At 45.5% G+C, this 21871-nt stretch overlaps 1 protein-coding gene across 1 annotated transcript in view; it reads left to right on the top strand.

The window, feature by feature from the left end:
* Nucleotides 1–21871, top strand: part of BARX2 (BARX homeobox 2) — a 69951-nt gene that overhangs the window by 35978 nt on the left and 12102 nt on the right. The window contains exon 2 of the mRNA XM_032638798.1: nucleotides 18535–18832. Within this exon, the coding sequence (XP_032494689.1) occupies nucleotides 18535–18832 (298 nt within the window). The remainder of the gene's footprint in view (nucleotides 1–18534; nucleotides 18833–21871) is intronic.

Here is a 21871-nt window from a genome sequence, read left to right as displayed (position 1 = left end):
TAAAGCTTCTGAGATAAAGGAATGACGTAAGTTCCATATTTCATTCTGTTGTAGGACCGGTAATGTTTCTCAGGGAGCGAATAAGCCTTAGTTCTCATTTCCTCTGTTTTCTTTTCTTCAGTATTAATTACAGCTCTTTAGATTGGGTACAGATCTTTCTTTAACAACCCAAGACTTTACCGAATGAGCTCTTCTCCACGCCTTGGATGGGGAACGTCTCCAGTTCCTTTCTTAGACTTCCATAATGCTCTGTCGATACGCGTATCTTCAAGTCCTGTGTTTGCATTGCCTGGGGTGACAGCAGGGGAAAGCAGGGGACAGATAGAGCCTACTTGGAGCTCTCTGCAGTTGCTGTCCTGTGCTAGCTTGAGAAAGACCCTGTACCTGATTACAAGGATCCTGGGTGTGTGAAAATACTACCTCAGCTCGGTGTGAGAGATTCAAGTGTATTATTACTAATGATTTTCCTAAGGGCTAAAGTGTTCGGGCCAAAAATAATTAGAGTGAGCAATAGAGCTGTCAACAAATCTCCCGAATAATGAGATCGCAGTTAATGAATGGGCTCACTGTTCTTTTTGGCTCTAAGGCATTAAGCCTCTCGTTTTAAGTCATGATGACTAGTACAATATTGCTCATTTATACCTTTATTTAATAGTTGTTTTGCTTTTCATTTCTTTTGCTTTTAATTTAATATCAAGTCTTTTGTTTTAATTAGAAAGTTAGATGATTCCATCCCCCACACCAACCCCATTGTAAACATTACAAGCAAGAATGATTTTGGTGCTTTGTGAGTTTCTCTGTTCCTTCCCTGTGACAGGCCCCATCGTTAGGGTCCTGATAGGCGTTTTGATGGTGTTGGAGATGATGATGAGTTATCAGCGTGCTAGCATCGCCCAGTAAGACCGACCCTTTGACGTTTCTGTGACTTCATGTTGTTGGGCTGGCCGGCCAGTTGTTCTCCTCGGAGCCCTTTTCCCCTTTGAGATCCAGGAGCATCAGGAAACGCCTTTCACCTCACTTTTTTAGGCACACCTCCAGGATGTCATGGGAAGTGCCCCCACAGAACTATTCCAGGCAGCAAGCTTCCCTTTCTCCAGCTGTCCAGAGATTTCAGATGAGCAATGCTTGTTGCTCTGCTGAGCCCATTTCTCATAACTTGTATATTAAGTGCATCTGCCATCACCTTCGGCCTCTCTCCCTTCTCCTCAAGAAAGACCAGATGCTCGCAAACCGTTTCCCAGATCGCACAGCACTGAGTCCTGGAATCTTTTGTCTCCTTTTCGTAACTAAATTGTTCAAAGAGTTGTAAACCAGGGAGGACCATGTCCTTCACTGCACAAAGATACGTTTGGACAAGGCATTTATCAAGACTTGTTTTAATAAACTCTTCTCTCCCCTCACCCCAACTTTTCTTTGTTCTCCTCCTCCTGCAGGAAAGAGGCCAACAGGCCATCTTAGGTCTTCTCTGAAGCCTTAGCTGACCCTAGATGGTTTTGAAGTAAAAGTGTGGCTGCAGACCCACTAATTTCCCTGAATCGTCCAAGGATGCTGTTTCTGGAGACTCTTTGCTCCGGGGTCCGACCTCCCCTGGGCTCTTCTCTCCCTTCTTAGGCTGAGTCCACACCCAGTTTCCAGTTTCAGAGAGGTGGGTTTTTTGCACATCTCCCGTCTCTTGTTTCATCTTTGTCTGTGGGGAGGATTGGAGTAGTTGGGCTGGCTGACCTCCACGTGAATACTCCATTTGGTCTGCAGGCGGGTTCAGAGCCAAGGCTGGCACAGAGGGTAAGGCTGGAGGTACTTTTTAAATCCTCACCGTGTGACTCTGAGCTGGGCCTCGTGTCTCTCAGTGCTTGGGAGTCATACCGTGTCTGGGTCCTACATTGTTTGCCAGCCTTGACAGGAGATAACGCTGGTGTAGGGACAGTTGGGTGTGGCTAGGGGCGGAGGTAGGAAAGCTGGTTAAGAAACAGCAGCAAACGTTAGTGTGTGGACAGTAGAAAGAACAGCGCTGGGGATGGAGAAGTTTGTCAGGACAGGCCCTTCCTACACGAAACGTTCCTCAGAAATTCCTCAGGAGAAACGAGCTGCCTCAGTGTTTCTGAAGGATTCTCTTTGGATATAATGCCCAGAGATTTTTGAAACTAAGGATCCTCTAGATCCTTGCTAGTTAAGAATAAGAAGAAATGTAGCGTCCGTCAGCTGTACTTGGAGTTGGCGTGTTGGGGCTGATTGTTTCCCCTTTGAACTCTGACCGGCCAGGTGCCCTAATCAGTAAGTGAGCGCGTTAACAAGTGTCACCACTTGTTTGTATTTAATTGCTACCTTAGAAAAGTGACAGCTCGAACCTGACGCTAATAATTCCGCTATAGACCTCAAATAAAAGACCAACTGCGGTTCTTCCTCTCCTCTGTGAATGGATGCTTGCCACTGAGATATTGGTGGGGTGTAGATTGGCTGCTGTGTGAGGCTTTTTGGAGGCTTTTGCAGTGTCCTAGGAGTACACCCATCCAATGTCTTCATTTGTACTTTGAACAACATTGCCACACTCCTGCCTTCTGCCGGTCCTCTGCTGAGCAGTGAGGTAATGATGTGGACGCAGCGGACCAGAGACGGACCCCGCTGTGCTCTGACTCACTCTCAGCTCTGCTTCCTGGACGGGGAAGGTGCTTCCCCGGGGCAGTCCTTACCTCAGCTGTCAGATGCGTGATGAGAGAGGGGAGGCAGGATCTGGCCTCCAAAAAGGACCTAGGGGTGCTGGGTACAGGGCCTTCGGGGTTGGGCCCGAAGAGAGCTCATGCCCTGCAGGACAAAATGTGTGTAAGCTCTTCTCCTTGGGGCTTAGAAGTTGCTTTTGTCAAAAATCGTCTTTTCTGTGCTGAATCCGAACAGCAGAGGTGAATAGTTTCCGATTGTTGGAGGGATGTGGACCTACTGCAGAGTCTCACTGAGTCTGCGCTGGTAGGTAGTTATGCTTTGCTTGGGTTCTGTAGTGTTGACAGCTGGAAGGGAGATGTTCTGGGAAGGACTGTGCTTTCCCAGGGGTCCCGGCCGGATGATACTATCAGCCTACAGGTGTATTGCCCGTTTCAGTTTATAACAGTATGTATTTAAAGTGAAATATATCAATTATTACATTGACATTTGTATAATTTTCCATTTCCTGATTAAATTTCAAAATCTCGTTCTAATGTTCATCTTATTAAATAGGCAGAAAAGATCCTAATTTTAAAAAAGTATACATCCTTATTATTTACTTATCGTATTGAAGTATAGTGGATTTACAACGTTGTGTTAATTTCTGCTGTACAGCAAAGTGATTCAGTTATACATATATACATATTCTTTTTTCTCTTCTTTTCCATTACGGTTTATCTCAGGATGTTGAATTACATACGCTTATTTTTAAAAATCTGTGTTTTGTAAATTTACTTCAGTTTAAAAAATATCTGTGCTTTGAAGTAATCTTGGTAAAATTCTGCACTGCTATTTATTGACCTTATTTTTCTTTCTGTTAATAGAATGACAATTTTTGAACCAATAATCCTGAGCTCGGAATCTAGTGAGGAGAGGCAGTATTTATTCGTGTTTGTACAACTTGTCCACAGCATTTGTTAACTTGCTACCAGCTGGGGAAGTAAATTTGACTAATTGGGAGAAGCAGTATTGATATATATCTCAACAGTTGCAAGTTCTATAAAAACGCCTTTCTACTTCTCACATGGTCAGTGGGGAAATGGCTCATGGAAAATTAGAAGATACCTGGGCATCTGGCTACAAATTCGAGTTCTCTGCCCATGTGTGTGGCTTGGCTCAGTTTCTTTGGTCTTGGTAATAGGCCCATTATTTCTGTGTTAGATGGATTTCAGAATGTCATACTCATACTTTGTTCAACCCAAGCTGTTCCCCAGGAAAACACAACTGTTGGTCCTCTTTTTCTTGCTGGACTAAAACCATGGTGCCATCTTTCTTCCAGGCAAAGCAGAGCCTCTCAAATAGGACCTCCTACATCTTTCAGGAATCTGTGAGCTTCACTGGTTTTTCTGTACGTGGGAGTGTACACAGCTTTTTTTGGCGTCTGTATTTCTGTAGATTTAAATTTTCTACGTTGAAACATGTTGCTTTCTATTGGGAAAAAATTACTGTGATTTAAGAAGAAACAAAAATACTGTATCCTTTGCCTGTCTTTTCGGGGGAGGGGGAATAGGGTGCTGAGTCATGAAAATTATGAGGTCTTACTATTTTTATGCCATGTGAGCCAATGCCAGGACCTAAGTCACAAGCACACCCGGGAAGAGGCGGTGGGTTTGAATGGTGCGTGAATGTACATCAACTGTCTGGAACACTAGAATGTCAGAAAGGAAAGTCCCTGGGAAGGTGTGTTTTAGGATTCTGAAAGGTAGCATGATATAATTATGAGCATGGCCATGAATCAAACAGGTTTCTATTCATATTCCAGATATGTGCCCTCGCCATTGGATAATTTTTGTGAGGAGTAAAAGAGATATGATGTGTGCAAAGTCTAGCCCATGGTGGTGCGCAATAAGCTTTCCTTCCTTTGTCCCTTCCGTCAGTCCATCGCCTTGAGATTATAGGTGGAATTTAAGGGACATGAGACTGCCGTAGCAGCTTGTTGAGCCTCTCTTCTTTTGGAGAGATTGACCCTTTCTCAGACCCTTACCATAGGGTGAGTTATTATTTTTTTATGAGCAAATCAATGCCAATGTTGTGGGCCATTGAGCTGTAATATAGTCAGAGGTCTACCCTTACTTCCTCCTTCCCACTTAAACATCTACTAGTCCAATTTAGGAAAAATTTCCAAGCAGAAGTCTTTCAGACTGGCTGTTAAAATATCAGATTATTAGCTGTTAATCTCTAACATGCTCAAGCTTCCTAAAAAATGGACCACATGATTAAAGCCATCATGGAAAACAAGTATGGAAGTTCCTAAAAAAATTAAAAAATAGAATTATCATGATCTGACAGTCCCTCTTCTGGGTATATATCCAAAGGAAATAAAATCTCTCTCTTGAAGAGAAAAATGCACCCTTATGTTCAAGGCAACATTATTCATGACAGCCAAGACATGGAAACAACCTAAGTGTTTGTTGACAGATAAATAGAAAAAGAAATGTGAAATAAATAAATAACTATTCTGTATGCAGTGGAATATTATTTAGCCTTGAAAAAGAAGGAAATCCTATAAACAGGACAAAAAGACAACCCTCAGAATGGGAGAAAATATTTGCAGATGAATCAAGGGACAAAGGATTAATCTCCAAAGTATACAAACAGCTCATGCAGCTCAATATCAAAAAAACAAGCAACCCAATCAAAAAATGGGCAGAAGACCTAAAGAGACATTTCTCCAAAGAAGACACACAGATGGCCAAGAGGCACATGAAAAGATGCTCAACATCACTAATTATTAGAGAAATGCAAATCAAAACTACAATGAGGTATTACCTCACACTGGTCAGAATGGCCATCATCAAAAAATATACAAACAATAAATGCTGGAGAGGGTGTGGAGAAAAGGGAAGCCTCTTGCACTGTTGGTGGGAATGTAAATTGATACAGCCACTATGGAGGTTCCTTAAGAAACTAACAGTTTCTTAACAGTATGGAGGTTCCTTAAGAAACTAACAATAGAACTGCCATATGACCCAGCAATCCCACTACTGGGCATATACCCTGAGAAAACCATAATTCAAAAAGAGTCATGTACCCCAATGTTCATTGCAGCACTATTTATAATAGCCAGGACATGGAAGCAACCTAAGTGTCCATCGACAGACGAATGGATAAAGAAGATGTGGCACATATATACAATGGAATATTACTCAGCCATGTAAAGGAATGAAATGGGGTCACTCGTAGAGACATGGATGGACCTAGAGACTGTCACACAGAGTGAAGTAAGTCAGAAAGAGAAAAACAAATATATTAACGCCTATATGTGGAATCTAGAAAAATGGTACAGTTGAACCTGTCTGCAAGGCAGAAATAGAGACACAGACGTAGAGAACAAATGTATGGACACCAAGGCGGGGAAAGGGGGAGTGGAATGAATTGGGAGATTGGGACTGACATATATACACTAATATGTATGAAATAGACAACTAATGAGAACCTGCTGTATAGCACAGGGAACTCCACTATGCTGTACAGTAGAAACTAACACAACATTGTAAAACAACTATACCCCAATAAAAAAGAAAAGAAAAACGAAAAGAAAAGGAAGGAAATCCTGCCATTGTGACAGCATGGATGAACCTGGAGGACATCATGCAAAGTGAAATAAGTTAGGCCAAGACAAAGGCTGCATGACCTCCTGTTATAGGTGCAGTCTAAAATCGTAGGACTCATGGAAACAGAAGAGTGGATGTGGGGAGCTGATAGTGGGGGTGAATGGGGAGATGTTGGTCCAAGGGTACAAACTTTCAGTTATAAGATGAATATGTTCTGGAGACCTAATGTGCAGTATGCTGACTCCAGTCAACAGTACTGTATTGTATTCTTGAAATTTGCTACGAGAGTAGATTTTAAGGGCTCTTAGCACACACCCAGAAAGTAACTATGTGAGGTGATGGATGTGTTAATTAGCTGGATTGCAGGCATCATTGCATAGTGTGTGTATATATATGCATCAAATCGCACGCTGTATGCCTTCATTATATACAGTTTTTATTTATTAATCAGGCCTCAGTAAAGCTGGAAAGAAAAGGAGAGAAATTGCAAAAGCCCAGAAACTTCCAAGGTTAATATTTACCATGTCTTCTCAGATTCTTTAAATCATAGTGCTTTTCACGCTGGGTTGCAGACTGAAAGTTAACCATTAAAAGAAATAGACCACATGAATGAGGAAAAATAAGTATCTGAGGCCAAACAGTACTCAGCATTTTGGTGGCTCTTGCCTAGAAAGGCAGTACAGTGACGTGAACAGCCCATTTGTCCTTTCCTCTGGAGGTGGTTGTTGTTTTTTTTTTTTAACATCTTTATTGGAGTATAATTGCTTTACAGTGGTGTGTTAGTTTCTGCTGCGTAACGAAATGAATCGCTCTGCTCCTAGTTCAGATGTGGACCTTCTGTGTGACTTTAACACCTTATCCCAGCAAAGGCTGGGTTAGAAAAAAATAATCTCTCTGTTTTGTTATTCAGTGTGTCATTCGCTGTAAATCACATAGCCTCAAAGTCTTAATTGTGCATAGTGAGACTTATGCAAAGATAGTCTTTTGCCTTTGTAATTAGATCTGGATCACCTAAGAGGATATCAGATGAGTAATTAGTTCATCACTCTACTCCCTTGTGAACTGACAGGATTTAGTAGTACTGAGGAGGTTTACGTGCAGGAAGGCATTAATACTCTTTCTCTTAGCTCACTCGTTAAATTCAGCTAATATTTGTTTAGTTGATACCACTTGCAAAGTATGGGAAGTACGTGGTGGGAAACTGAAGTATAAGACAAAGACTTTACAATCGAGTTGAGAAATGTACGAGAGACTCAACTGTGTCTGAGCGTGATATTGCTGATAAAGTCATTGCATCTTGGTACCAAAAGGGACCTTAAAACCCAGCCAACTCCCCCCATCTACTGATGAGGAAAATTCAGAGAAAGAGAGACCTCATTGTGGACTGAAGCTAAAGCAAGCTGAATGGTGTTGTTGAGGGCGGAGTTGGATCTTAACTAGACAGGACGTGGCTCAGTGCAGGGGCCATCTTGCTGCAGGGAGCAACTGTCTTTGGTCTTGGTTGGCCAGTTGGGTACCACGGTCCACATGCTTCACATTCACTGTGTTGTAGAGTCTTGTCACTGTTATTCCTACTACTACTCCTTATTACTGTTTTCCCTTATTACCTACAAGAGCAAGACTCAAACAAATAAATATTGATGTCTGTTGTATAATTTTCCCGCTACTGTTTGGAGGTACGCTCATTGCCATTCAATCTTAACACCTTGAGTAAAAGAGAAAGGAGAGGAATTCTTTCCAACAAGAGCCTTCCCCCAATACGGTGCTCTATCCTCCTGTCTTCAATAAGTAGATTCCTCCAGAGTTTGAGTCCATTTTGCAACATAGTTCTGTGTCCCTGGGCTGAGTTATCTGCATAAGTTTTAAGGGCACACTTTTATCGGAAAATAATGGGAGGACTTCCCTGGTGGCGCAGTGGTTCAGAATCCGCCTGCCAATGCAGGGGACACGGGTTTGAGCCCTGGTTCGGGAGGATCCCACACGCTGCGGAGCAACTAAGACCGTGTGCCACAGCTACTGAGCCTGTGCTCTAGAGCCCACGAACCACAACTGCTGAGCCCGTGTGCCACAGCTACTGAAGCCCGCACGCCTAGAGCCCGTGCTCCGCTACGAGAGAAGCCACCGCAATGAGAAGCCTATGCACTGCAACAAGGAGTAGCCCCCGCTCGTTGCGACTAGAGAAAGCCCGCACGCAGCAACGAAGATCCAGTGCAACCAAGATAGGTAGGTAGAGAGATAAATAAATAAATACATAAAAAACAAATTTCTTTTCACAGTTAGTATTTGGCAAATTTGTAGACTTTTACCTGTTTCTTTTTATTCTCTGATTAGAATCTCAGCTAACGTCATCCTTCAGTTTAAATGACACTCTTTCAGGTGGATCCTCACCACCTATACTTGGTTAAATCCTCTTGCTGAAGTACTTCTTCCTTAACTGTCCGCTGTCCATCAGCTGGGCTGGGCAAGGACCCGGTCTGTCTTGTGTACTCTTTTATCCCCAGTTCCTGGCATAGTATCTACACTAGGTGTTCCATAATTTGTTAAACTTAATTGAATTTTACTCTCTTTTATCCCACTTTGTTTCTAATTCTTTGCAACCAAAGGCAAGCTACAGAGAATATATTTAAGCCAGGATTAGGATGCATAGGGAGACAAGGGAGATTAACTTGAATTTAGAAAATTACATTTTGGCATGAGATGTCCTGAGTTTGGTGGATGCTTCTCCTCCTGGGTAATCAAGAGCTTGCCTGGGACCCACAGGGCCACTTGCAGAAAGTAATGTCCTGTGGCTTTTCCTCGAAACCGCCCAGGGCCCTGGCACAACGCACATTTTCCCAGCCTGCTTTGTGGAGATTCCGATACCATGAAGATAGGTCTGGAAGTATCAGAGAAGGGGGGACATTTTCAAAACTTACGTCAAGAGATTTCCTAGTGAGTAACCTTGTTGAAAGTGTATCCTTCTTGAAATTCTCTGGCCATTTTCATTGACCCTGTGTGCTTACTTCTGCTACTTGCTTCTTAGGCTACAATGTCTACCTGGTTTGTTGGTCTTATTTCCTTTTCCAGCTCCATTGATGAAGATGTACCCCAAGACCCAGTCTTTCATCCTCTGTTGGTCTTAAGTTTTTCTTCTTGGGAGACAAATTCTGCTTTCAACCCTTCAACTCTTGTTCTGTGTAAAATCCACAGACCCATCTCAGAGTCCTTCGGGGAACCCTAGTTTGTGACCGTCCAGGCCTGCCAGGAATCATCACTTCAGTGTCTGATTTTACTGCAAACGAAGTAAGCCTCTGTGAGCCTTATCTTTTCTACCCAAACGTTGTCACTGGGCAGAGGAAGAGGTGATCCGATCCCAGCACTTAACCGCTGAAGTCTTTTTTTTTTTTTTTAAACATCTTTATTGGAGTATAATTGCTTTACAATGGTATGTTAGTTTCTGCTTTATAACAAAGTGAATCATACGTATACATATATGTCCATATCTCCTCCCTCCTGCGTCTCCCTCCCACCCTCCCTATCCCACCCCTCTAGGTGGTCACAAAGCACCGAGCTGATCTCCCTGTGCTATGCGGCTGCTTCCCACCAGCTATCTGTTTCACATTTGGTAGTGTATATATGTCCATGCCTCTCTCTCACTTCGTCCCAGCTTACACTGCTGGAGTCTTGAGTCCTCTGGCACCTTCTGTGTGTCTGCCCGCCTCTCCCACCGCACTCTAGTGTTTCTCCAGGTCCTGTGGGTTCTTCCTTTCCCCGAAGAACCCCGGCTCCTCTTTTCACAACCAGGCAGTGTACGCTCTGGAGTGCAGCAGTCCATCCTGAATTCCTGTAGGTCTTCTGCCACTCAGCATTTGCCACACAAAAACTTCTTTGCTTTCTTATTTACCTTTTATTGTAATGTCTCTTGTCTCCAGTGCGATAACTAGCTTCTGAGGACAGAGATGAGGAATCGCTTCTCTTCCCGTCTCTAGCAGTTAGCACAGAGCTGAGTAGCTACTTGGTAGAGTTCACAGATGATGGTGACAGGGAACTAGAAGATTTCTCCTGGTCAGCTTTGTGTAGCCTCTGTCCCTGTGACGATAGGACCTTAAATAGAAATTATGAAGGTTAAGGGACGAGACAAAGGGATGGTTTACGTTAGCATAGGAAGCAGGAGTATGGTTTCTTAGTGAATAGAGACATCTCTAAAATTTGGAAAGTTAGTGCTTTTTGATTGCTGGAAAAAATTACTGCCATTTTGGGTATAGTTCTTCATTGTTTAAAAAAGTTTTTATACTCATTATCCAATGTGATCCTTCAACAAGCTTGGGAGAAGTAGTATTAGTGTCATTTTTTTAGAAGAGAAAGCCGAAGTTTGGAAGTATGGTTTAACTAAGGCCACGGAGCCCAAAGTTGTCAAAGGTGTCAGAACCACATCTCCAGCCCCAGTCTTCTGATTCCAGGTAAAATCAGTTCGAGTCAGGCATGGAGTTTACACTAGGAAGATGCACCTTTTAACTCTGTCCTAAAGAAGTTTGCAGTCTACTGAGAAATAAATGGGTAAACACATTAACCCTTGCTCCAAGGTTTGAATTAAGTAAGGGTGAATAAGGGCACAAACACAAAGCTGGGGGTGCATGAAGGTGGGAGTGATTAATTCGGTCTCTGTACTAAACAACAGCTGTTGTGGAAGCCTTCTGTCCGTGAGTGTTTTTGAGGTATGGCTGAAAGCAGGTGTGGGTGTGTGGAGACAACAGAATGGCCAGGAGGAGAAAGACAGTGCCGTTTCCAGTGTGTTCTTTGGCGGAGGGAGATGTGGAGTGGTGATGGCTAGAGGGTGGATGATGACCACGTTTGGGTGGTAGGGCATTTTAGGCAGCGTGGGAAGGACCATAAACCTATCTGGCAGGCTAGCTTAATTGATTTCACGGAGATCCCTGTGCAGCCCAGCGTTTTTGTGGGTGTCTATAATTTTGATGACATTGCAGGTTGAACGTGGTAAGACCGAGCTTGTCTCTTTGCAAAATCAAGACTCTGAAAAGATGGCGTGATGCAGTCAAGCCTGCTATCGTTGCTCTGGTCTCCTCTTTACTTCCCAAATCTTCATTTTTCCAAATCCCCAGAAATGTTTTCATCCCTTTATTCATCAACCTTTGTGAACCTTCTTCAGTTTTTAATTTAACTAGATGCTTACTCCAGAGTCTACGTTATGGCAGTCGCGTGTGGATTTTGGAATAAGTTTATTTCACATGTTTCTAATTCATTTACACTTAACTCATCAACATGCCCACCCGCTCTTTTTTAATGAGGTAATTAATGGCTAAGATGTTTTGCCAGCCTTTGAGTTGGCCTCTTGAAACATTTTTTCTTTTCTTTAGTCATACAAAGCCATAACCTGTAAAGGGGGCACGTATTCCATTAACTCTTCTGGGCTAGAAACAGTGCATCACAAAGTTAAAAGGCCACTCAGCCTCGTTATATTTCCTCCCTTCCTTGACATTCTTACAGATTATGCATAGAGACAAACAAGCCCTGAACTTTCATGTCTGGTTGCTACTTACGCTTAGCTCAGCCTTTCCTTAATCCACCTTCAGCACACAACCAGGCAAGTCCATTTTAACCACCCCATCTCTGTTTTGTCTGCAGTGTTTAGAAATTGACTTTAGGTACAGTCCTGTGTCCCACTAACTTCATCCTTCTTTGCCTACGACTAATCTTGGGAAGGGCCGTGAATTGTTTATACGGGTCTGCAAAACCACAGTAGTTATTTCTGGAGTCTTGATGATTTTAGGGGGATGTCTGGCCTGGTTAGCCCTCCCACTGATATCCTTTAGCTCTCTTGCTGCCGTCAGGGCATTTGAAGACCCTCATTTGGCAAAGAGGAGCTAGCAGGTTCTAGTGGTTTCATCTTACTTTGCAGACGAATGCACGGAGGATAAGAGGATGCACGTACATAGGTCACAAGTAGGTCGCCTTCTTGATAAGAAAATCCGTCTGTTTTCTTTTGGCTCATTCACAGAGCACCAATCCACTAAAGTGAAAAGAGGAAAGGAAAGGGAACTAACAGTAATGAAATGCCCACCAGGCGCTTCACATACCTTAATGCATTTAATCTTCCCAGTAAGATACAAGGGGGAACTGTTATTAGCCCTACTCTACAGAAGAGGAAATTGAAACTGAGAAAGTTTTGATAACCTGCTCAAGTTCACTCCACAAGTCAGTGAGGTCCTGTTCTTTCCACTGCCCCAAATTACCAGCCAGTCTGCAGGGATGTGAGCCGATGGGAATAATTCGGTGTGGGTGGTTTTATGATTTTTCCCAGGAAACTCAGCCAGAGCTACCCAGTTGTTCCACTGAGTCTTTCTTTCAAGTTAACCGTCAGGAATACCATCTCTACCTGTGGCTTTGTGTGTGTTGCTTGTCCCTTGGAAGCTTTCTGCGGGTATACAGGTCACACATTCCCGGGACATAAATCAGTAAAGCAGGCAGCTTAGAGATCCTTATCCACTCAGACATTTGGACCTCGCTTGTGTCAACCGGAATAGTGGGCGTGGAGAGCCATTCTGGGGACTGGCCTGTTGGAGCAATGGAAGAGGAGCCCCCAGGAGGTGTGTGGAAGCCAACACTGTGCTTTGGGGACTCTGCTCTGGGGTTCACGTCCAGCTGTAACTGGGGGGACTGGCCTCCGCGGGGAAGGAGGACTTATGTTGGGGAGGTGTGCCTGGAATCTGCCACCCTGGACTGTGCCCATGCTTGGCCCAAGTGCGTTCGTATGCGTGATCTACACTCAGTTTGCAGAATCCACGTGACGGAAAATTCTGTTTAGCCTCCCAAATGGTCCGCATCTCCCCAGGCTCCCTGGGATGTCCCTGGGCATCAGCCTACCACGAATGTGCTCAGGTTTTCTAATCCAAAAACAGATTCTCAAGACGGCCAAACATTTGGCGGGCAGCTCTTCTAGGTATACGATACACGCAGTTATGTGATATCCATCCCACAGCCAAACATTGGTTCGGGGGATGGGTTGAAGGAAAGCAGCTATTAGAAAATGCATTCACTGTGGTCATGTTTACACTCCTTTTGTCAACTAAAAATGTTTAAACAAAGTCTTTGGTTTATGACAGTCATGACTCCCTCTCAGTAGCAGATAATGTGCTTGAATTTCACAAGTGTATGTAAATGATGCAGGGTGGCGGGACAGCTGTCTGTAGTCAACATTTTCACATAGTGATAATTCTCAGGAAAAGAGAAAGACATGCTTAATACATAGTGTTATACATTATTTGCCTTCTCGGTGACCCAAGTCCCCCACCCCACAATGTATGAGCTAATTTATAATTCCCCCCCCATTTTTAACATCTAAATTTGATTTTTAGCCAGAATATAAATAGATGGCTGGATTATCTCACAGTGCTTTTGTGAGAATATCAGATGCGGGTGTGTAAGTGCTCTGTGAAATGAGAGCTCTGGGCCGATCCTATTTTGTTGGAAATCGGGTCGTATTTTAAAACAAGAAAGACATAGAGCAGCTGGCGAGGATATGTTTGGTCTCGCTTTTCTGGCCCCGTTGGTTTGCCTCTCAGGAGACGCAGTGCTTTGCCGCACACGCATTACCCGCCCTGTGTCCTGGTCCAGCCACGCTTGTTCCTTCCTGAGGGACACACGTCAAATACTAAGACCTCAACACTGCTTCGCGGCAAGTGTATTTATTTACTACAGTGATGGTCCTCCTGAATCCTCCAGATATTTATCAGCATCACAGTGGCCTTGTGGGTGCATCTCCAACATCAGAAGGTGCTCTCTGCCCCTGGGGAGAGGTACAATTTTGTCACTGAACCTGCATCAGAACATTGGGTCGGGATTCCTGAAACTACAGACTTTGGCGATTAGAATGTTGCCTTAAATCACTACCATTCTTCTGAAGTTTTTTGTTTTGTTTTTGTTTTTTAATGAAGGTTTTCATTGGGTTTAAGCTTTATGGAACCAAATGGCATAAATCTCCAAAAGCTATTTTTAATTACCAGCAATTTCTTTTAACCTACCGGAGAACAGGATCATCAAAAGAATCATCTTTCCTGATAGTAATCTATAAGGTCAACGGAAGTCTCATAAATTTTCAGTGGGATTTGCTTTTTAAGAGACTAACAAGTTGATTCTAAAATTCAACTGGAAAAATTAATTAATGACAATAGCCAAGAAAACTCTGTAGAAAAGATAAAAAGGGGAAATTTGTTCTGCCAGATAATAAAACTCCCTAAACCCTACAATAATAAAAGTGGAATGGTCCTATGATAGGACATACATTAGTTCAGTAGAATAGAGTCCAGAAACAGACACATGCGTTCATGACGTAACCCAGCTATTTCTAGGGCCCCATATGGCCCAGTATCTATAGAATTATACTCAAAGACAACAGAAATCTGATTACAGAAGTCTTGAACGGGAAGATCTTTAGTTTTACTTAAAGGAATATATTCAAGGATTTTACGCTGTACACCCCTAAAATGTTCTTCAGAAATCCTCTCAAAGTAGCCTTCACTCTCCGCAGAGTTGCAGACTCATGACGGCCTCAAGAAAATCTGCCTCCCTCTCCGATCCACCTGATTTCCTAACTCTTCCCTCCCCGACCCCTCCTCATTCCGCACACCCACTGCCCTCACGTAGAGGCACCTCACCTATTTATAACCATCCCGACAGAGGGCAGCCCTTGGGAAGGGTGGTTCTTGTCCCAGTTTGGCTGCTTGTCTAGAAAGCAGGAGATTCTCAGACTTCTGGTGACTAAAATCCCCCAGTAGACTCTCAGCATTCTGATAAACAAAAATTCCCAACTTCATTTCATTGGGAACTTAATGTACCTTAAGGCTGGCATTTTAAGTCATGGGCTAGTCAATAAAGGATTTGGGGGTTGTTGGCTATCCATTTAGAAAAAATAAAGTGACATGTTTATATTTTACAAAATAAACACTTTGTAACTATGTGTTTCAGTAGATTAGAATACATTATTACTAGATTTGGAACATATATATATGTCTGTATATACACAGGAACAATTATGGAAGTTTACCTCTAAGATTTGGGGTTGAAAACTGGGAGGGGAGACTTCTATTTTATATATTTCTGAATTGTTTTAAAATTCTTTTATAAGAAATTGTGCTACTTTGGTAATGAAAACAAAATAGCAGTATAAGAAGCTTTTAGATACTTTTTTTAATATATTATAACTATTCTTTTTTTTTTTTTTTTGCGGTACGTGGGCCTCTCACTGTTGTGGCCTCTCCCGTTGCGGAGCACAGACTCAGCGGCCATGGCTCACGGGCCCAGCCGCTCCGTGGTATGTGGGATCTTCCCAGACCGGGGCACGAACCCGCATCGCCTGCATCGGCAGGCGGACTCTCAACCACTGCGCCACCAGGGAAGCCCCATAACTTTATTCTTTTTAAAATTAATTAATTAATTTATTTATTATTTTTGGCTGCGTTGGGTCTTCGTTGCTGTGCGCGGGCTTTCTCTAGTTGTGGTGAGCAGGGGCTACTCTTTGTTGCGGTGCACAGGTTTCTCATTGCAGTGGCTTCTCTTGTTGCGGAGCACGGGTTCTAGGTGCGTGGGCTTCAGTAGTTGTGCACGCAGGCTCAGTAGTTGTGGTTTGCACTCTCTAGAGCGCAGGCTCAGTAGTTGTGGCGCATGGGCTTAGCTGCTCCGCGGCATGTGGGATCTTCCTGGACCAGGGCTTGAACCTGTGTCCCCTGCATTGGCAGGCGGATTCCCAACCACTGAGCCACCAGGGAAGACCTAGATACTTTTTTGGAGAAGTAGCATTTCATAATGTATACAGATTCAAAACTACTGTCCCAGGTATCCTGATTTTCTCATTATAAAATATCTTTTTTTTTTTTTTCATTCAAAGAATCCACGACAAAAACCCTCAAGTGTTAGCCTTGGCTGGAGAGTCAGTGGAAGTCGTGATTTATTGTCTAACAGCTTTGTGGTTTCTACTGGGCCTTACTAGACACGTAGTCAAAGAACAAGAGAAGTTATCTCTTTTAATAACTATGACTGGGGTCCAAAACAGAAGCACGGAAACGAGTAAGAAGAGAAATGCCAACCCAGAGGAGAGAGAGCTTGCACGTAGCACCTGGGTGCTTCTGTGACCTTGGTTGGTTTTAACCCAGGATGAGTGTGAGTGATGTTTGGCTCCGACGCTCACCTTGCCCTTGTAGTGAGCTGTCAGGTCTGGGCTGAGTCCCAAAGGGCAGCCACAGAATCTTCTCTGTTTTCATTGGATATCAAGATGGGCTTGGGATGATATGCTTTTGTGACATCGGTATATTAGAGTTTGAAAAATTCTTCGAAGTTACCTACTTTTACTCACTTGTACAAATGACAAAACTGACTCCCAGAGGGATAAAATGATTTCCATAGGTAACGATGGTGACATTTTAAACCCAATACTATGGAACAATGAAAAGGAAGAGCCTTTTCACTTGAACTTTAAAGTATCGGCAAACAAAGGATGTTGCAGCCATCAACCATCAGCCACTATCTCCACCCCGATGGTGAGCCTTGAGGGAACTCAGGGTGGAGACAAACGGGCTGCCTGGCTGCCCACTGCCAAGCCCTCGGCCACTGCAGCCGCCCCCAACGGTGCCCCCTGAGGGGACTCAGGGTGGGAAGGAACAGGACACTGGCCCCAGAGAGCTGAGGTGCACCTCAAAGGAATGATTTCAGTGAGCCCAGACTCTTTCTTCCCATCCACAGAAAAGCGCTAAGTTCATTGACTTGAGATGTCTGGTTTTCTTTTTCTTTTTTCATTTTTATTGGAGTATAGTTGCTTTACAATGTTGTGTTAATTTCTGCTGTACAGCAAAGTGAATCAGCTATACGTATACATATATCCCCTCTTTTTTGGATTTCCTTCCCATTTAGGTCACCACTGGGCATTGAGTAGAGTTCCCTGTGCTGTACAGTAGGTTCTCATCAGTTATCTGTTTTATACAAAGTGGTGTATATATGTCAATCCCAATCTCTCAATTCATCCCACCGCCCCCCTCCCCCCCTCGGTATCCATACGTTTGTTCTCTGCATCTGTGTCTCTATTTCTGCTTTGTAAATAAGTTCATCTCTACCATTTTTCTAGATTCCACATATAAGTGATATTATACAGTATTTGTTTTTCTCTTTCTGACTTACTTCACGCTGTATGCCAGTCTCTAGGTATCTCCATGGTTCTGCTTAATTAACAGAATTAATCTTTTGATGTTCTGACCACCTGGTCTTTGTTGCAAAAGCTCCTGTATATCCTAGTGCCCCCTTACCTCTTCAGAGCGGTCCCCCAGAGCTATCTGAGAGGCTGCCTCCCTGGCTTGAAGTCCTCAGAAAGTCCAAAACTATAAAACATAATTCTCAACTTTTAGGTTGTGCAATTTTTTTCAGTCGACAGAAGACAGATTCTTGGACAGAAAAGTCCTCTTGCCTTGAAATTCCTAAAGCAGAAGAGGCACAAAACTAGGGTGGAGGCCACCACACCCCCTACCCCTGCACACCCGTGACAGACATTGCTAATCAACCTCAGCTCGAATTCTTCAGCCAGGCTCCGACCCAGCCTGAGAATCCTCCTTAACACAGTGCCAGAGGCAACCAGTGTAATGGATCTGAATTTTCACGTGAATTAAAATCTTTTTGGCCCCCTCTTCTAAATGATGCATCCGTGTGATTCATGATGTGGTAACAGCCCTGGACTTCAAGCCAGAACCTGGTTTGACTCCTGAGTCTGCTTGTTCCTAGCTCTGGGACACCATCAAGTCCCTCAGGCTTTCTGGGGCTGTTTTCTTGTCTTTGAAATGAGGGAGTTGAATTAAATAACCCTTAAGCATCCTTCCAGCTCTGAAAAATGTTACGATTCAAGGTATGTAGACTTCTCAGGGAGAATTTATAGTTACAACCACGTATTTTTATAAAGACCGGAGGTGCTTCTCAGGTGTACTGTATGTTACAGATCCTTTTCGGCTTCCTTAAGTATGTGTTTCTAGCTGTATCTGAGTACTTCTTCCCATCTGCTCAGTGCCATTGACCCGCATCTCTGAAACCAGCATTTAGGGGTTCAAATGGGAGAGATGGGGAAAGGTTCACTTCAAACTAGACCAGGCTGAGCAAATCTGCGTGTGCCCTGCCCACCCAGCCTTCCCCCATTTATACGTCCCTGTGAACAGGAGGCCCTGCCAGACAGATGGGTCTCGGCCCAGGGTCCTCTGAGGGCCTCTGGCCCCCTTCCCCCACGGCTCCTGTGCGACCTGCCTCCCTGCTTGTCTTCCAGGCCCCGCTTCCCTTCGGGCATATCCTCTCCTCTCGGTGATCACCCGACAGCCCACAGTCATCCCGCACCTGGTCCCCGCCACCCCGGGAATCGCCCAGGCTCTGTCCCGCCACCCGGCCGCCGAGGCCACCTCTGCCGAGGCTGCGGGCGAGAACCACAGCAGCAGCGAGTCGGAGACGGAGCAGCCCGCGCCCCGGCAGAAGAAGCCCCGCCGGAGCCGCACCATCTTCACCGAGCTGCAGCTCATGGGCCTGGAGAAGAAGTTCCAGAAGCAGAAGTACTTGTCCACCCCAGACAGGTGAGGACACGGGGAGGGGACTGTCTGCCGGGAAGGCCCTTGAGCGGGGGGACTCCTTTGGTTCTCGGCGTGGGACGGAGAGCCACAGGACTGTTCTAGAGTTTGTGCAGGACAGTATGGCAGGAATCTGTCCATCCCTCGGCTCGTGCCGTCTCAGCCTGGGTTTAACAGAAGCCAGCCCACGTGAATTCATCTCAGCCCGGGACCCTGCCTGCTGCTGGATTTATACTTCTCACTATATCCCTGTATATTAACTTCTCCAGTACAGCCAGCAAAGTAAAGCTTAGCCAGTGCTTACCCAGGCTCTCTGTTGGGAAACAGGTTTGGTGTTTAAAGCCACTTGCACTTAGGGTCAGATGCAGTGGGACTGGACCCACAACTGGGGTCCGTGATCTCCTCAGGCCCCTCCCCAGCCGCCAACCCCCAACTGGCTCAGTGCGTCGGCCCGGCTCCTGCCTGGACGCGCTGGATTGACGGGACTGTGGAGCTGTCAGATGTCTTGCTACATCTGACAGACAGCAAGTCAGAAGCATTCGGCTGAGACCTAAGAGGACCTGGATGAGGGGCCCTTCTTTAAACCCTTTTGCGATCCCAGTGAGGGCAGCTGTGACCCCTGCTTTACTCATAGGCTTCGATACCTCTCCGCTTTCTTTAGTTCAGCATCTTAACAAAAAAATACGCTGCAAGAGTGTGTGTCTTACCTTGTCCTTCATACTCACTCTGGAATGGCTGAGCTAATGTGTGATCCTATTTATTGGGAGGATTTTGCAGGTACGTTTTCACTTCTTTTGCTCGCTGCCTTGTCCATATCAGGTTTGACCCTACTGCTATTAAAGAGAAGGGAAGGAAACTCAAATGCATCTCTTAAGCTATTTTATTAGCTGTTCGATCAAAATTTAAGTGAGAGAGGAGGCTGCAGATCACTGACTGGAAGGGAACCTGTTTACCGATTCAGTTAGTTGAGCACCCACCGGCTGTGTGCCAGGCACTGTGGCAGGGATTATGGGTCCAGACAGTAGCAGACAAGAGACCTGCTCTAGAGGAGGTCACGGGGAAGGACGAGGTTGTGGTAATGCCATCATGACGCCAGGTGTGGGTGCCGGCACGTTCCCGCGGGCTGCGAGCACAGAGGTGTTGCTGAGTATGTTGGCGGGGGCTGAGAAGCCTTCTCGGAGGAGGCAACCTCTTCAAAAGAGCTTTCATCCCAGGAGGGAGAGAGCCCTCCACAGAGGGAGCGACACATAAAAGGCACAGATGGGCTCGACGGGCGTGCTGAGGGCCCTGCAGGTGGTCGGGCGCCTCCAGCTTCAGGTGTGGAGGGGGGCATGGTGGGAGATGAGGCTGCAGAGGCGGGAAGGACCCTGTACATCTGGCCAAAGATTAGGGACTTTGTCATGTAGGCCGTGCGTCAGCAGCCATGAAGAGCTGGAAGCAACATGGCCAGATTTACTTTTCAAATCCCCACACTGGTGGCACCACAGGTGACTGTTAGGGAAGAGATGGAGCAGGGAAAGCAGGTGGACAGAGTCCAGGGAGGGTCACTGAATGTCACCACCTGAATTAAGGTGGTGACAGTGGGAGCAGAGAGGAGAGACTAGATCGGAGAACAGTTCTGAGGCTGGAACAGACAGATGTTGGCATGAGGAGGAGAGCTGAGAATTCTGTGGTTCCTGGATGGGCCACCAGGTACGGGGGACAAACATTATCTGAAGCTGGAAGACTGAGGACAGAGTGGGTTTGGAGGGGAGCGTGTTCTGTTTCGGACGTGAGCAGTTTGGGGCACCTTCGGGCAGACAGTGGAGGACAGGTCTGTGAATTGGGGATTAATAAATGGGATCTCTAGGTATCGAATGGCTACTCTGATGCCCCGAGCGTGTAATGGAGAGCCTCATGTACTTGTCACCCAGGAAGGGTGGGCACCCCGATTTATGAATCAGCGTGCTCAGGTGACGTTTTAGGCCTACTTTGGAAGTCAGCAAATTGTTTTCGCAGAAACGTTTGTTCTAATTAAACCTCCTGGGGCTTCCTGATAACCTGCCCAGGCACCTCTCAGGTGAGCCTCACGGGCTTCATCCACTTGCTGGGGGAGGAGAACCCTCTGGTGGGCATGGAGGCTGCAGCCCGAGCCGCCCTGCCAGCTGTTCCTCACCTCCTACGTGACCGGGGCCATGAGCACGCCCTCCTCCCACAGTGCACTCCCTCTTCTCCTTTGTTTGTTTCCCCAGTTTCCTGGGTGACCCCATCTAAGCGAATATGCAGGGTAGTGAGAATTTGTAAGGGTGGCAGGTAATGAGAGAAGGCTGATGACAACGAAGCATGCTCCTGGAGCCAGAGTGAGTCAGGGGCGCATTTTTCCCAAGTGAGCTCACCTCGTTTGCTAATGCGGTGGCAGAGCTGTGAACTTGAACCTTCCGTTCACTAATGCACCTGATGGCCTCAGGTGAACCGGCCGGGAAGGCACGGGGGGAGCCTGGGGAGAACCTGTCTCGGGGGAGACCTGGGAGACCTGTGGGATGGCCCCCTGGGCTCTTGATGCTTTAATGAACAGCTACTTGGGAAGCAGGGCTTCGGTAGTGGCGAGAGTAAGGGCTGCTGCCACTGGGAATTTACTAGCTTCAGTCTGTTAATCACTTTCAATAAAACTGTCACCTTCCAGTGGCCCTTTTACTGGGACAAGCAGATATGTGTGAATGCTGACTGAAGCCAGGAGCTGAAGTTCCTGGAAGGAACACGGTTTTTATTATCGGTGATTGAAATTGGGCTCTCTGGTCACAGCAGGGGGGCTGGGCCGCTGCACTTGGAGTGCCAGGAGCTGTACCTGGAACCTTCACTCCTGTACCCGCTGGTCTCCCTGATGGTGAGATGTCGCTCGTTACTCCTCAGCTTAGAGAAAGTTGCAGCTGAGGACTCGCACCCGAGATTCCCCGCAGCCCAGGCTGGCAGCTGTGCAGGCTGCTGTGAGATGGTGGACGTTTCAGATACCCCGGGGCCTCCCGAAGTGGTGGTCCCTGCTCAAGCTGTGTCAGGGGTGCTGCGTGA

The sequence above is a fragment of the Phocoena sinus genome, chromosome 8, assembly GCF_008692025.1.
Source record: "Phocoena sinus isolate mPhoSin1 chromosome 8, mPhoSin1.pri, whole genome shotgun sequence".
Lineage (NCBI taxonomy): Eukaryota > Metazoa > Chordata > Mammalia > Artiodactyla > Phocoenidae > Phocoena > Phocoena sinus.
Note: the sequence above shows the minus strand (reverse complement) of the source record. Positions and strands in the feature narration are given on the sequence as shown.